Genomic DNA, 16,322 nt, shown 5'->3' with positions numbered 1-16,322 from the left:
GGACACATGTACCTACGGGACCGCCTCTCCTGGTATGTCCCGCAGAGGACCTTAAGGACAACATTTTGGAGGTCCCAAGTCGCAAGGTGGTTAGATTGGTCTCAACTAGGGCAGGGCCTTTTCAGTACTGGCCCCGACTTGGTGGAACGCTCTGTCACAAGAGACTAGGGCCCTGCGGGACTTGACATCTTTCTGCAGGGCCTGCAAGACAGAGCTGTTCCACCTGGCCTTTGGCTTGGACTCAGTCTGACCTCTATGTTTCCCTCCCCTTAGGGTTTTGATCGATGGGCTACTTAAAATGAGGCTGTATTTTAAATTGCATTTTAACCTGTATTTTAAATTGGTTTTTGTTTTTTCCCCTATCTGAGCCAGGGAGGGTGGGGTATAAATTATTATTATTATTATTATTATTATTATTATTATTATTATTATTAAGTCCAGCATCCTGTTCTCACTGTGGCCAACCAGATTCCTGTGGGAAACCCCCAAGCAGGACTCGAGCACAAGAGCCCCTCTCTGCCTCTGTGGTTTCCAGCAACGAGTATTCAGAAGCATGGCTGCCTTTAGCTGTGGGAGCAGAGCCATTGTGGCTCATAGACGTCTTATCCTCCATTAATCCTCTTTTAAAGCCACCAGGTTGGTGGCCCTCACTGCATGAAGAAGTCCTTTCTTTCAACACTCAGCTTCGTTGGACGCCCACAAGTTCCCATGTGTATGGTGTAAGGGAGAAAAACCTTCCTCTTTCCACTCTCTCCATGCCAGGCGTAATTATCTAAACTTCTATCATATCGCCTCTCGCTTGCCTTCTCTCTAAACCAAATAGTCCAATACGCTGTCACATTTCCTTGTGGGGGAGTCTGATACCCTCCAATGTTTCTCTGACGAAAATAGGAACATCCTAGTCCATCATCTTCATCATCATCATCATCATTATCATCATCATCATTTTATTATTTATACCCTGCCCATCAGCCTGGGTTGCCCCAGCCACTCTGGGCGGCTTCCAAAATATGTAAAAACATAATAAAACTACACAGATATTCTTCTAAAGGTTGTATAGTTGCTAATCTCCTTGGCTCAGGCGGTCACATAACTCCATACCCTACAACATTTCTCTGATGAAAATAGGGACGTCCTAAGAAAAAGTGGGACATTCTGGGATCAATTCAGAAACTGGGACAGCTTCTGTAAATCCAGGACTGTCCCTGGAAAATAAGGACACTTGGAGGGTCTGGAGTCTGTTTAAAAAATAGTGCTGTTAAAAAATTGTTGTTGTTATTTATTATTATTATTATTATTATTATTATTATTATTATTATTATTATTATTATTTCAACTTATACACCACCCTATATCTGGAGGTCTCAGGGAGGTTCACAACAAGACCACAACATATAAAATCAAACCAAAAGCAGTAACCCAATAACAACTCCCCTCCCCAAAAGCCACATTCTAAAAATGTGTTGGATGTAAACAAGATAAACCAAAGGCCTGGTTAAAAAGGAACGTTTTTGCCTGGCACCTAAAGGTGTATAATGTAGGCGCCAGGTGAACTTCACTGGGGAGAGCATTCCACAGATGGGGAGCCACTGCAGCGAAGGCCCTGTTCTCGTGTTGCCTCTCTCCGGACCTTTCGAAAAGCAGTATTAACACGGCTATCTTTCAGGGAATGGACCACAGAGAGAGGGCAGTCATCTTACCTGGGACAAGAAACCAGTCCATGTAATTCACCAGGTTAAGGTAGCACAGCACTGCAATGGCAATGTAAGACCTTCTGGCCGGGGGACTCCTCGCTCCCTGGTCGTCTTCGCCAAATTCAATGACTCCATAACCCTTCAAGGCTATGGGAGACTGAGGTGGCAGTCCCGGGGCCACCAGCTCGTTCATGGCCCTGGACCAACTCTGCTAATCAAAGGACGGGCAGGATGTGAAGCCGATTCCGAGCTCCTTCATTATGAGGAACTTCACTCTGCACGGTCATTTCCTGCAAAATAAAGCCACTTGCAAAGCCAGCCACGAAAGCTCTGAGCTTCCCCCTCACAAGAAGGTTGCACATTTGCAGAGAAAAAAGCCAGGTCTCTTCTCCCACACAGCAGCAGGAAACCACTTGACCTTGTAAGGCAAGGAGAGAGAGAAATGTGTGCAAGATTAATTCAAGACACTCTTCTTTTTTTTTTATTGGGAGTCCACCTCCGTGGTGTGACCAGAGGTGGCAGAGAAATTTGATCTGGTTTTGAAACGCCACCTACCATATTTTTCCGTATATAAGACTAGGTTTTTTCCCTTAAAAATAATGTCAGAAATTAAGGCGCGTCTTATACACGGATACATCTCCCCTCCGTTTTCTTAAATATGAGTCCACCAAAATAGGGGGCATCTTATACATGGGGCATCTTATAGGCAAAAAAACACGGTAATTTGAAGTTCCCCAAAAAATAAATGAGCCTGCTTTAAATATATACAGTGGTACCTCAGGTTACATACGCTTCAGGTTACATACGCTTCAGGTTACAGACTCTGCTAACCCAGAAATAGTGCTTCAGGTTAAAAACTTTGCTTCAGGATGAGAACAGAAATCGTGCTCCGGCAGCAGCAGGAGGCCCCATTAGCTAAAGTGGTGCTTCAGGTTAAGAACAGTTTCAGGTTAAGAACGGACCTCCGGAACGAATTAAGTACTTAACCTGAGGTACCACTGTATTATGGAGGCTTCAGCCAGGACCCCACTGAGGGTATGGATATACTCAGGGCCTCAAGGCTTTTAGGAATTAGGAAGGTCCAACACGCACCCCTGCGACTGACATGGGAGATTTACAGTCAAATCTGACAATGCATATTCTTGCGAGTTGGCATGGGAAGGGAGAAGACCACAGAGCCACATTGCTGATTTTTTTAAAAAAATAATATTCATTAAAGTTTCAAAAAAGTTACTAGAATAAAAAAAGAAAAGAAAAAGAAACAAAAAATACAAAATACAAAAAAGTAAAAACAATTAAAAACAAGACAACCTTTCCATATCTTAACTTTCAATTACTTGTTTCCCTGACCTCCTCACACCTCCCTTTTTTGTATTCTAGTTCAATTAGTTATTTCAGCAAATCCTTTCCATTTTTGCTTTTATCTTAATAATTTATCTTAATATATTATGCTAAAACCACATAACTTCATTCCAACATCCGAGCCACATTGCTGATAGGCAGACCCAGAAATGTAATTGCTAGAGAGGACTTTATGTGATGTCATTTCCCCTCCTCTCTTGGGCAGGAAGAATGGAAGTAGTATTTCCTGTACCTTCCCGCTCTCTTTTTTCTCTTCCACCACCAGCAATGGGAGCACACGCAGATCCAACTCCACCAGCATCAAGCATATACCTGAGGCTGCCTATACTGTAGATAGAAGTCTTTTGCTTGCATTTATTTTACTGCTGCTGCTGCTGCTGAGAACTAACGCATGACTGTAAGTAAATAATACTTTAAACTTACTTCTCAGTCTGTTGTCCGATTCTTGGTTAAGCGGGGTGAGAAAGGGGGAGCCAGCTTGCTTTGCAACTGGACTTAATTAAAAGAAAGCTTCACCGCCTACTCCTATACTTCTGGATTTTCTAATCTACCTCCTGTCCATCTCCACATGCATTAAGTTCCTACATGGTCCCCCCATCCAGACCCTGACTAGCTCCAAATCTGCTTAGCTTCACCAAAGCCTGCTGCATCAAACTAGCACAATATTTTGGCACTGGTTTGGAGTCCATTAGACAAGGTTGGATTTTTTGGCGTTAACTTGTGACCCCGATTTGCTGTGTCAGTTACTCAGTTTGGGGGGACAGCACAAAATGTGGGGTTCGCAGCAGTAAACTAGCACAAAACTTTGTCATCTGTTTTGGATCCAGAATTCTGGGGTCACACATTAATAGATGATGATGATGATACCTTTATTGTCAATGTACAACCTGTGTACAATGAAATATGCTTCTAGATCAGAGACTCTCCAGATGTTGGACTGCCACCAGCCCCAGGCAGCATCGCCAGTTGTCAGGGATGATGGATGTTGGTAGTTCAACAGCATCTGAAGGATCACAGGTGTTTCCTGTGCAGAATGCACTGGCAAAGCAGAACCCCACCTCACCCCCAGCAGCTTAGCTTTTGACAGGTGGGTGGGATCAACTACCTACCAGCCACCTGACACCAGAATGACATCAGAGGATTGACGGGTGGGATGCCTGGTCCACCTGCCAAATTTGGCCCATGGGGTGGGGGAGATAAAATCCGGGCCCCTGGGGCCAAAAATATCACTTACCCCTGACCTAGTACAGTGGTACCTTGGGTTAAGTACTTAATTCGTTCCGGAGGTCCATAGTTAACCTGAAACTGTTCTTAACCTGAAGCACCACTTTAGCTAATGGGGTCTCCTGCTGCTGCTGCTGCTGCTGCTGCGCCGCCGGAGCACGATTTCTGTTCTCATCCTGAAGCAAAGTTCTTAACCTGAAGCACTATTTCTGGGTTAGTGGAGTCTGTAACCTGAAGCGTCTGTAACCTGAAGCGTATGTAACCCGAGGTACCACTGTACATTTCTCTGATGAAAATAGGGACATCCTATTCTGCATCAGGAAGATTCTCTCCTGTTTGATCTCGCCGTACACATAGACATCTTACACACATAGACATCTGTCACATTGAGCCAATTACAACCTCTCTGCCTAAGCTACCTCAGAGGAATGGTATAAAGAAAAAATATGCAAGGGACATGATAATGTACAATGCCTACAATAGATAAAGGGAACAAAATAAAATTTTAGCTGTAAAAAAAGGTGAAGGACCCCTGGACGGTTAAGTCCACTCAAAGTCGACTATGGGGTTGTGGCGTTCATCTCGCTTTCAGGCCAAGGAAGCTGGCGTTTGTCCACAGACAGCTTTCCAGATGATGAGGCTAGCATGACTAAACTGCCTCTGGCACAACGGAAACCAAAGCGCATGGAAATGTTGTTTACCTTCCTGCCGCAGCAGTACCTATTTTTCTACTTGCACTGGCATGCTTTTGAACTGCTAGGCTGGCAGAAGCTGGGACAGAGCAACGGGAGTTCACCCCACCAAGGGGATTCGAACTGCCGACCTTCTGATCAGCAAGCCCAAGAAGCTCAGTGGTTTAGATCACAGCACCACCCTCTCCCTCTGAATTTTAGGTGCCTTGAGTTGCTGTCAGGAAAAAAGGCAGGAAATAACAACAACAACAACAACAACAACAACAACGAGAATGATCAGGAACATACCAGAGAGTTCATCCTATTGAACTCAGTGGGCCTTAGTTCTGAGTAAAAATGCTTAGAATTGCAGTGTAAGACTGCCTGCTTTCCAGTAGCCACTATGAGCTGCCCTAGGGAGGAGGGTGGCAGCAGCGGCCACAGAGATACCATGGTGAAGGCATGGAGAGGCCACAGAGGTGTGCTTCCTTGCAGCCCCCACTGCTGCTGCCAACATCACTCGGGACAAGCGCCAGCTCTTCCTCCTCGCCAAGCTCAGCAGTGGTGGTAATGGCAAGGGAAACAGGGACATTCTGGGATCAAATCAGAAGCTGGGATGGCTTTTGTAATTCCGAGACTGTCCCTGAAAAATAGGGATACTTGGAGGGTATGAGAACCACATATGCCACTTGAGACTCCTTGGAGAAAAAGGTGGGATATAAATGCAATCAGTCCGTCAGTCAAAAAATTAAGAGGGGGGGGGGGCAGAATGCAAATTGCAATTGGCCACAGACCTCGAAAGGGACCACAGAAAGTGTAGGCTGTACTAACTTGCTGCAATGTTGTTGTTTAGTCATTTAGTCATGGGTCTCAGCCTGCGTACCAGGTGGAGTTGGTAGACACATATGCCACTTGAGACTCCGAGATTGTCCCTGAAAAACAGGGATACTTGGAGGGTATGAGAACCACTAATAATAATAATAATAATAATAATAATAATAATAATAATAAATTATTTGTACCCCGCCCATCTGGCTGCGTTTCCCCAGCCACTCTGGGCGGCTTCAATAAAAACCAGAAATACACTAAAATATCACAGATTAAAAACTTCCCTGAACAGGGCTGCCTTAAGATGTCTTCTGAATGTCAGGTAGTTATTTATTGCTTTGACATCTGATGGGAGGGCGTTCCACAGGGTGGGTGCCACTACCGAGAAGGCCCTCTGCCTGGTTCCCTGTAGCTTTGCTTCTCGTAATGAGGGAACCGCCAGAAGGCCCTCGGCGTTGGACCTCAGCGTCCGGGCAGAATGATGGGGGTGGAGACACTCCTTCAGGTATACTGGGCCGAGGCCGTTTAGGGCTTTAAAGGTCAACACCAGCACTTTGAATTGTGCTCGGAAACGTACTGGGAGCCAATGTAGGTCTTTCAAGACCGGTATTATGTAGTCTCGGCGGCCGCCCCCAGTCACCAGTCTAGCTGCCGCATTCTGGATTAGTTGTAGTTTCCGAGTCACCTTCAAAGGTAGTCCCACGTAGAGCGCATTGCAGTAGTCCAAACGGGAGATAACTAGAGCATGCACCACTCTGGCGAGACAGTCCGCGGGCAGGTAGGGTCTCAGCCTGAGTACCAGGTGGAGTTGGTAGACACATATGCCACTTGAGACTCCTTGGAGAAAAAGGTGGGATATAAATGCAATCAGTCCGTCAGTCAAAAAATTAAGAAAGGGGCGGGGGGCAGAATGCAAATTGCAATTGGCCACAGACCTCGAAAGGGACCACAGAAAGTGTTGGCTGTACTAACTTGCTGCAATGTTGTTGTTTAGTCATTTAGTCGTGTCCGACTCTTCGTGACCCCATGGACCAGAGCATACCAGGCACTCCTGTCTTCCACTGCCTCCCGCAGTTTGGTCAAACTCATGCTGGTAGCTTCAAGAACACTATCCAACCATCTCGTCCTCTGTCGTCCCCTTCTCCTTGTGCCCTCCATCTTTCCCAACATCAGGGTCTTTTCCAGGGAGTCTTCTCTTCTCATGAGGTGGCCAAAGTATTGGAGCCTCAGCTTCACGATCTGTCCTTCCAGTGAGCACTCAGGGCTGATTTCCTTAAGAATGGAGAGGTTTGATCTTCTTGCAGTCCATGGGACTCTCAAGAGTCTCCTCCAGCACCATAATTCAAAAGCATCAATTCTTCGGCGATCAGCCTTCTTTATGGTCCAGTTCTCACTTCCATACATCACTACTGGGAAAACCATAGCTTTAACTATACAGTGGTACCTCGGGTTACATACGCTTCAGGTTACATACGCTTCAGATTACACACTCCGCTAACCCCGAAATATTACCTCGGGTTAAGAACTTTGCTTCAGGATGAGAACAGAAATCGTGCTCCGGCAGCAGCGGGAGGCCCCATTAGCTAAAGTGGAGCTTCAGGTTAAGAACAGTTTCAGGTTAAGAACGGACCTCCAGAACGAATTAAGTACTTGACCCAAGGTACCTCTGTACTGCAGATGGGGCCATAAAGCTGAAAAGCCCCTCAGATGTCATCCAGCCCACCCCCTGCCGATGCAGGACGTTTGCTGCTTCAGCATCCCTGAGAAGTGCCCATTTTAAAGGCCCTGCTTTAAAACTTCTAACAAATGGAGGGGTCACCTCCTTCCAAGGGGGTCTGTCCCACTGCCAACAGCTTGTGACAGCAGGAAGTTTTTCCTGATGTTTCATCAAAATTTCAACCCCCCTTTTTTAAAAAGAATGCCTGTGTTGATATGTGTCTATGAAAATCCATCTTTTTCATTTGACATGTGGACAAAATGACAGCAGCCTTCATCTTCACTGATGGACTCGTAATTTAGGAAGCCAAATGCCAGTTTTCTGTCTACGTAAAGCCGCTGTCCTAACCTGGAATTCAACCCAGAATAAACTCTTATATTCCATTTGTTTCGACAGGACTTAAGCATGCATCAATGTGCTTAGCCTTGCAGTAGCATAAGACGATTAAAGGTGTTGTTTTTTTAAAAAAATTAAAAGCTGCTTTTCAATCAAATATATTCATCCCACAAAAACAAAAACGTGAACCTATATGAAGTTCGGTATGCTTATGTCTGGGAATTAATTTTGATGGAAAAGTTAAGGGAAAGGGTACGTGAAAGAAAACAATGTGAGAAACTACATAATTTTTACATAACGTGGTCCTCCTTTATTACATATGCATCAATGAAAGAACATGCATTTAAACCACCTAAGACACATGGGAGCATGTGGAATGGTATTTTTTAAACCAGCAACTGCAGAAATAATTTTTCATTTGATTATATTACTAATGTAATTACTTGGACGTAGTTGGGGCTGGGTTTTTCTTGGGGGTGGGTAGGGGAAAACTGTATTTTATTGCTTGTATTTGATTATATGTTGTTCTTATATTCAACTAATAAAATATTCCCCCAAAAAAAGAATGCAAAAAAAAGAAGAAAAGCTATGCTGGATCAGACCAGTGCCCCACCTAGTCCAGTATCCTGTTCTCACAGTGGCCAACCAGATGCTGTGGGAAGCTCTCAAGCAGGATTCGAACACAAGAGCACTCTCCCCTCCTGGGGTTCCCAGCAATTGGTATTCAAAATCACTGTTGCCTCTGACTGAGGAGGCAAAGCACAGCCATCCTCCAGGAATTTGTCTAATCCTCTTTTAAAACCATCCAAGTTGACGGCCATCACTGCCTCCTGAGGAAGTGAGTTCCATAGTTTAACTTGTGTCTCTCAGGGGAACCGGGTGGGGCAGACTGCCCCGAATCAGCTTCGGCTTGTAGCTGCTTAATGCCCAAAACTGCAGGCAAGGAGGGAAGAGGAGAGTGCAGGAGGGAAGGTCTGTGAAGCAAGCTTCCTGACTCAAACTGCCAAAAAGATTGGCTAACAGGTAGGGCTGTTGCTGCTTCCCCAGTGATGGAAATGCCAAAATGGAAGTTAAAGAAGATCTGAAGGAGTGTCTCCGCCTCCATCGTTCTACCCGGACACTGAGGTCCAGCGCCGAGGGCCTTCTGGCAGTTCCCTCACTGCGAGAAGCCAAGTTACAGGGAACCAGGCAGAGGGCCTTCTCGGTAGTGGCACCCACCCTGTGGAACGCCCTCCCACCAGATATCAAAGAGAAAAACAACTACAGTGGTACCTCAGGTTAAGTACTTATTTCGTTTCGGAGGTCCATTCTTAACCTGAAACTGTTCTTAACCTGAAGCACCACTTTAGCTAATGGGCCCTCCCGCTACTGCCGCGCCACCGGAGCACAATTTCTGTTCTCATCCTGAAGCAAAGTACTTAACCTGAAGCACTATTTCCGTGTTAGCAGAGTCTGTAACCTGAAGCGTATGTAACCTGAAGCGTATGTAACCTGAAGCGTATGTAACCTGAGGTACCACTGTACCAGACTTTTAGAAGACATCTGAAGGCAGCCCTGTTTAGGGAAGCTTTTAATATTTGATGCATTACTGCATTTTAATATTTTGTTGGAAGCTGCCCAGAGTGGCTGGGGAAGCCCAGCCAGATGGGCGGGGTATAAATAATAAATTATTATTATTATTATTATTATTATTATTATTATTATTATTATCTGCAAAGACACAACACTGGTTATCGGTTTTGCCCCTACCTGATCATGCTAAGGACTGGCACCATTTGATGGCATCAGGTGTGCTGGATCCAGCCGATATGCCATGCCTTGTCGTTCAGTGGGGTGGGGTGGGGTTCACTCTGGGTGCAGCTAAATCTGAATGGTTCTTTGGGTCTGCTGGAATGCCGCAGGGAGAGCGCTGTGGGAAGCCGATATTTGGATACTCCACCAATGGTTCAGAATGTAAAGAGGAAACTGAGGAGAGATAAGATAGCCATCTTCAAATATCTCAAGGGCTGTCACATGGAGGAGGGAGCAAGCTTGTTTCCTCCTGCTCCGGAGGGTAGGATCCAAACCAATGCGTTCAAGTTACAAGAAAGGAGATTTCAACGAAATGCCGGGAAGAACTTTCTGACTATGAGAGCTGTTCAACGGTGGAACGGGCTCCTTGGGGAGGTGGTGGACTCTCCTTCCTTGAAGGTTTCTAAGCAGATGTTGGGTGGCCATCTGTCATGGATGCGTCAGTTGAGATTCCTGCATTGCAGGGAGTTGGACTAGATCAGGCATAGGCAAACTCCGGCCCTCCAGATGTTTAGAACTTCAATTCCCATCATCCTTGACCACTGGTCCTGTTAGCTAGGGATGATGGGAATTGTAGTCCCAAACATCTGGAGGGCCGGAGTTCGCCTATGCCTGAACTAGATGACCGTTGTGGTCCCTTCCAACTCTACAATTCCATGATTTGGTGAGACTACTTGATATTTGGTTTTTAAATGCTTTTACAGTAAATTAGTACACCCATTCTTCATTATCCTTCTACAGTACATCATTTGACTTCCCAACACCTCGCAGCATTAACACTCCAAGAGGTTCTTGCTTCTCCCATGGCCACCGTGTTAGATGCCAGCAGAAATGAGCCATGGCTCTCTGTCCCTCCTATCTGCAATCGTTTTTGAGTCCATTATACAGCAGGCCACCAGATGTCACTAGATTGTTTTGAGAAGAAGAAGAAAAGTCTCTTGTATCGTTTAAAAAACAAAACAAAACCCAGGTGCAGTCTACAAATACATGTGATTTAAAACTATTTGGGCACAGTATGCAGCTTTATTCCTCTGCCTCCCCGCTTTACATTGTATTAAATCAGAAATTAAGGACAAATACGTAAAAAGTTCAAAAAAATACTGACATCTTAGGGACTAGCGGAATGAGAATTCCATAAGGTATCACTGCTAAGTACTTCTTTCATCAGACGTGTGGCCCACGAAGGCAGTGGAGGTTGAGGAAATCCCCTAATAGTAACTGCCCCGCTTTCATTAACATAACTCTAAAACTCTGAATATTCACCAACCGTGTGAAGCGTTGTCAACATTTGCATGCAACTGACAGTTTCCTCATTTTGCATACTGGGTGTTGGCTGGTAGCCCACGCAGAAGCACATAAAAGCCACAGTAAGTGGAAGTGATGTGGAATTTCAGGCTCCTACACGGCTGGGACTGGTTCCCAACAGCCCTTGCATAAGCAACCACTGCCCAAAGTGGCAATCCTCCAATACTGAACAGGCTTAACCACATACAGTGGTACCTCAGGTTAAGAACTTAATTCGTTCTGGAGGCCTGTTCTTAACCTGAAACTGTTCTTAACCTAAAGCATGACTTTAGCTACCTAATGGGGCCTCCTGCTGCCGCTGTCCCGCCGCTGCACGATTTCTGTTCTCATCCTGAAGCAAAGTTCTTAACCCAAGGTACTATTTCTGGGTTAGCGGAGTCTGTAACCTGAAGCGTATGTAACCTGAAGCGTATGTAACCCGAGGTACCACTGTATTTCTGGAAAACCCATCTAGACTTGAGGGGTCTTGTGGGTATATTCTGCAGCACACCACTGACCCAATAATGATGCGTTAGTGAAGATTTTTTTACTGCACCATCCACGTAACATTCTGAGCTTTTAGTTGTTCTGTGATGCTTCCCAAATATTAGGCCAAATTCACACCATAGATATACCATGATACCAGTATAAACATCCATGGCTAACCCAAAAGAATTCTGGGAGCTGTTGCTTGTGATACGTTTGTGCTGAGCATTGTTAGGGGACCCCATAGTCCTCTCACTGAGCTACAATTTCCAGGGTGGTTTTACAATCAATCCCCGTTCGAAGGGAGCTCTGGAAAATGCAGTTCTCTGAGGGAGATTATAAGGCTTCCCCAACAACTCTCTGCACCTTTTAACAAAGCACAGCTCATGGAATGCCTTGGGGAAAGCCAGGACTGTTTAAAGTGATTTCAACATGCTTTAAATGTACGGTGCAAAAGTGACATTATTGCCACTGCGGGGGCACTCTTGCATTGTTATTGTTGTTTAGTCGTTTAGTTGTGTCTGACTCTTCGTGACCCCATGGACCAGAGCACGCCAGGCACTTCTGTCCTCCACTGCCTCCCACACTGCCTCTCTCATGCTGGTAGCTTCGAGAACACTGTCCAACCATCTCGTCCTCTGTTGTCCCCTTCTCCTTGTGCCCTCCATCTTTCCCAACATCAGGGTCTTTTCCAGGGATAACTCTTGTGTTATTGTGCAACAAAAGTAGGACCAAAAAAAAAAAAAAACCCCAACCCTGGGAGATTCAGGATGTGAGAAGTGACCAGATTTCAGCAGGAAACTACAGGACAGGCACTGACTGGAATTTTGCAGGGCCAAGCAGGATTAAAAGGGGGATCGCATATTGCACAAATTGAAAAGACACCTGTGATGGGCCAGAAACGGCACATTCCTGAAAAGCATGCCAGAGCACCATACTTGGTTTTGCATGAAGGTCCCTCTACAACTTGTTTCTAGCATTAACTAGATGGGAATGGGTGATTACTTCCTACTAGGTTTCATAAATATAACTTTTGCTCTGTCCAAAATGGAGAATTTTAAATTGACCAGGCTCCTTTTAAATTAAAGATAATAATACAGGCATTCTGTGGAGATGTATGCTGAACTGAATAGCTCTTTTTGGAAAGAAACAACAACCCAGGAGTGACTGGGAGAACAATTATGCTACAAAAATGTCTAGTTTAGTTCAGAGATACCCAACAGCATTTTGAGTCTCCTTTTCCAGGCTGGCTGGAGAACAGAAACATTCCTACAAAGAGCTTGGAAATATAACACAATATTGCATTTATTTATTTATTGCATTTATTTATCTAGGGGTCTTAGTGGACCACAAGCTTAAAACGAGTCAACTGTGGACTTCCGGGTTGGCGCCATCGCCGAATGGCGGACTCCCTCCGAGCTCCGGAGGGAGCCTGCTCGGCAGGGGCTGGGTTCTACCGCGTCGGCGTCGTGGGGACCCTCAAAAACCATGGGCGCTGAAACCCATGGGCATGGTGACTCGGCGGGCACCGTTTGCGCCCCCCCGACCCACGAAGGAGCCTTTTTAAAGGCTACGGAGCGGGTGCCGGGGGGGGGGTGCTATGAGTCCTCCGCTTCCCCTACCGAGCGAAGCCGCATGCCATTTGGCGGAGAGCGCTGACTTCTTCCATTGAAAATTCGGATTAAAAAGAACAACCCGTGAGTAATTGGAAACTGGACTTAAAAAGGGGAAAATTTTTAAATTCGGAGCGAGCGGGGGAGGTGCAAAAAGGAAGTCAGTCTCCCCCCTGTCGTAGAGGATTTAAAGCAAAGGATTTGACAACTAAGATCGAGTGCTACCTTATTTTGATAAAGTCACTAATTTCACGATGGAAAATTATAAGACCGGGCTGGAGGAGAAAAGTAGAACGTGAGTTAAAATGCAACCTCCCCCCCCCCGGGAACCGGGAGCGATCCACAAGAGCGCCGGGAGAGGAGAAACAGAGGCTTTGACAGCTGTCAAAGGAGCTGTCAAAGCTGAAGAATAAAAAGAGAACTTTGTTATGAGGACTTTGCCGATTACATTTGTTACAAATTAGATATAAATTGTTTAAAACAAGGAATAACAAGTTACTTTGACTGTTGGGTGCGATCTGGAAGGAAACTGAGTTACTATAATCCCTCTAGAGGGGCTGTGGGACACTACAAGTATTGCTGGCATGGAATTTGAATTGGACTTTTTATCTCCTGGGAAACTGCAGAAATGGAACACTATTTTGTCTACAGAGGTCTCTACACTAAAGGAGACAATAGATTTATCTATTGAAGAATGGAAGGGACTTGACGTAAAGTTTTGTTCCTGAATAACAAAGCCTCTGTAGGGGATTTAGAAGCTTTTGGAATTGGAACATTTTTGCAGGAGAGCAGGAAAAGAAACTAGAGGAAAGTGAGGAGAGAGAATAATAAGAACAACATGAACAACAAGAATTGGACAAAGCTGGAAGTGGGAACATTTGGGACATCCAGATTTGAAAGGTCTAAAGAAACAAAATTGGAGTTTTTACTCTTAAATACAGAGATCTGGATGGAAAAAATGGACCTTTTTGAGATAGAGCTTTTCCAAGATTGGATGCTTGAAACTAAAGATGATTAAAAAGATGGCAAAGACTATTAAAAAGACGGCAAAGTGGACTTGTGAAGGATTTCGGCCTAGATGTGGGATCTCCAGGATGACAACAGGCATTGATGGACATTGGGGAACACAACCGGGAAAGTGGGGAGGGAAATTTGGATTCCAAAGGGTGTTAAATTATATTTTATTCTTTGTTCTATTTTCTTTTATTTTAATCTGTTTTGCATATTAAAGAGGGGAACTCGTGGAAGGGAGCGGGGTCGATTTTAGGGGATGGAAAAACATTCTTAACATTGGGTTAACCATAATAAGTTTAAAATTTGGGGTAAGAACTTGCTGAATCTATTGAAGGAATTGGAATACAAGAGGGGGTGGGGTGGGGAATGCCTGGCAAGATGCTAATGAAAATAAGGTTATGTTTTATTTCTTTTCTTTTTTCTGTTATATTTGAAAATGTTCAATAAATATTATTTTATAAAAAAAATTAAAACGAGTCAACTGTGATGCAGCAGCAAAAAAGGCTAATGTAATTCTAGGCTGCACCAATGGAAGTAGCGTCCAGATCTAACCTGCCTTGGTCAGACCCCACCTGTAGTCCTGAGGCCAGTTCTGGGCAGCCCAATTCAAGAAGGATATTGAGAAACTGGAAGGCATACAGAGGAGGGCAACCATGATGATCAAGGGTCAGGAAACCAAGCCTTATGTGGAAGAGTTGAAGGAGCTGGGTATGTTTAGCCTGGAAAAGAGGAGACTGAAGGGAGATATGATAGCCATCTTCAAATATCTTAAGGGCTGTCACGTGGAAGATGGAGCCAGTTTGTTTTCTCCTGCTCTGGATAGCAGAACTCGAACCAAGGTTATGGACTCTCATTCATGGGAGGTTTTAAAGCAGAGGTTGGATGGCCATCTGTCATGGATGCTTTAGTTGAGATTCCTGCATTGCAGGGGGTTGGTCTAGATGGCCCCTGGGGTCCCTTCCAACTCTCCTGATTCTATTTATGACTATATTTATATTCTGCTTCTCCTCCGACCAGCTTAAGTTGGTTCGCGTGGTTCTTCCCCTTCTCCATTTTATCCTCAAACCAATCACCCGGCAAGGTAGCTTAGACAGAGATGGTGGCTGGCCCAAGGTCCCCCAGCGAGCTTCTTGGCTGAGTGGGGATTTGAACTCTGGTCTCCTGGGTCCTTGTCCAACACTCAAACCACCACACCTGGCTCTTGGTGTATCTGCTATCCAAACATGCAAGCTAAGTATCGACTGAGCTCATCTGTGACACATCATCAGTATCCACAAAAGCAAGCAGCATGCACTGGTTTCTGCTCCCCTTCTGCCCCCCCCCCCATCCTGTTTCTGGTGAGCTGGCTGCAGAACCTCCAGTGACTTTGCTGCTACATCACTGCTCCCAAACGTTTCTCTCCAAACCTCGCCCAAGCCTGCAGGGAAAGGTCTAACACCGTATCATCAAGCATTGAATCACCTTTAGGTGCTCCATTAAATAAACATGTTTACCTTCTAGCTACACCAAGATTTAGTTATTTACCCACATGCCACAACAGCGTTCTGTCCAATGCCATTGTGTAACATGATGGCTGATTCCATAACCTTGAAAGGGATTTGCAGATTCTGTTGCAATGTCAATATGAGAGTTTCCGCCCTGCAATGATAAAAACCACCTCTTGTTTATTCTCTCCACTCCAGGGCGAACGATGGGTCATAATAGAAATGTTCCAAGCCCCTCAAGGCTAAACTAATCATTAAGAGGAGAAGACAGAGAATTAGTGTCTAGAGGAGGAATACAGTGGTACCTTGGTTCTCAAACGCATTGGTTCTCAAACTCCAAAAACCCAGAAGTAAGTGTTCCAATTTTCGATTTTTTTTTCGGAATCCGAACATTTGATACAGCTGTCGGCTATTGTTTCCTGGGCACCTGCACCAGTCAGAAGCTGTACCTTGGTTTTTGAACATTTTGGAAGTCAAATGGACTTCTGGAACAGATTAAGTTTGGAGCTTTTGTTTTTGCTATTTATTTTGCGTTTTTTCGGTTAATTTGTTTTTGTGACTGTGTGGAACCCAGTTCAGCTACTGATTGATTGGTTGTGTGACTGCAGAAATGGATGAAAGCCCCTCATCCAAACAACGACTATCATCAGTGCAGGTAAAAAAAAATAAATTAATTTTTATCATCTGCAATACTGTCGTATTTATTTTATAGTACATTGATTATTGCTTTCATTTTATGGATCAGTGGTCTCATTAGATAGTAAAATCCATGTTAAATTGCTGTTTCAGGGGTTGTTTTTAAAAGTCTGGAACGAAGT

The 16,322-nt window shown here is 44.8% G+C and overlaps 1 protein-coding gene across 4 annotated transcripts in view; it reads right to left on the bottom strand.

Annotated features, from left to right (window-relative positions):
* The window catches only part of SPNS3 (SPNS lysolipid transporter 3, sphingosine-1-phosphate (putative)), a 43,191-nt gene extending 27,568 nt beyond the window's left edge, over nucleotides 1-15,623 (bottom strand). For 3 of the 4 annotated variants that reach the window (XM_081843542.1, XM_081843544.1, XM_081843543.1), the window contains exons 1-3: nucleotides 15,514-15,613; nucleotides 9,582-9,797; nucleotides 1,701-2,112 (exon numbers count right to left, since the gene is read on the bottom strand). In XM_081843542.1, coding sequence (XP_081699668.1) covers nucleotides 1,701-1,887 — 187 coding nt within the window. In that variant the 5' untranslated portion in view covers nucleotides 1,888-2,112; nucleotides 9,582-9,797; nucleotides 15,514-15,613. Of the gene's footprint in view, nucleotides 1-1,700; nucleotides 2,113-9,581; nucleotides 9,798-15,513 lie in introns of all 4 variants that reach the window. The other variant, XM_081843541.1, reaches the window with a different exon arrangement.
* Nucleotides 15,624-16,322: the final 699 nt, after the last annotated feature.

Source organism: Podarcis erhardii, assembly GCF_964252035.2.
Source record: "Podarcis erhardii genome assembly, chromosome: 16".
NCBI classification, from domain to species: Eukaryota; Metazoa; Chordata; class Lepidosauria; order Squamata; family Lacertidae; genus Podarcis; species Podarcis erhardii.
Note: the sequence above shows the minus strand (reverse complement) of the source record. Positions and strands in the feature narration are given on the sequence as shown.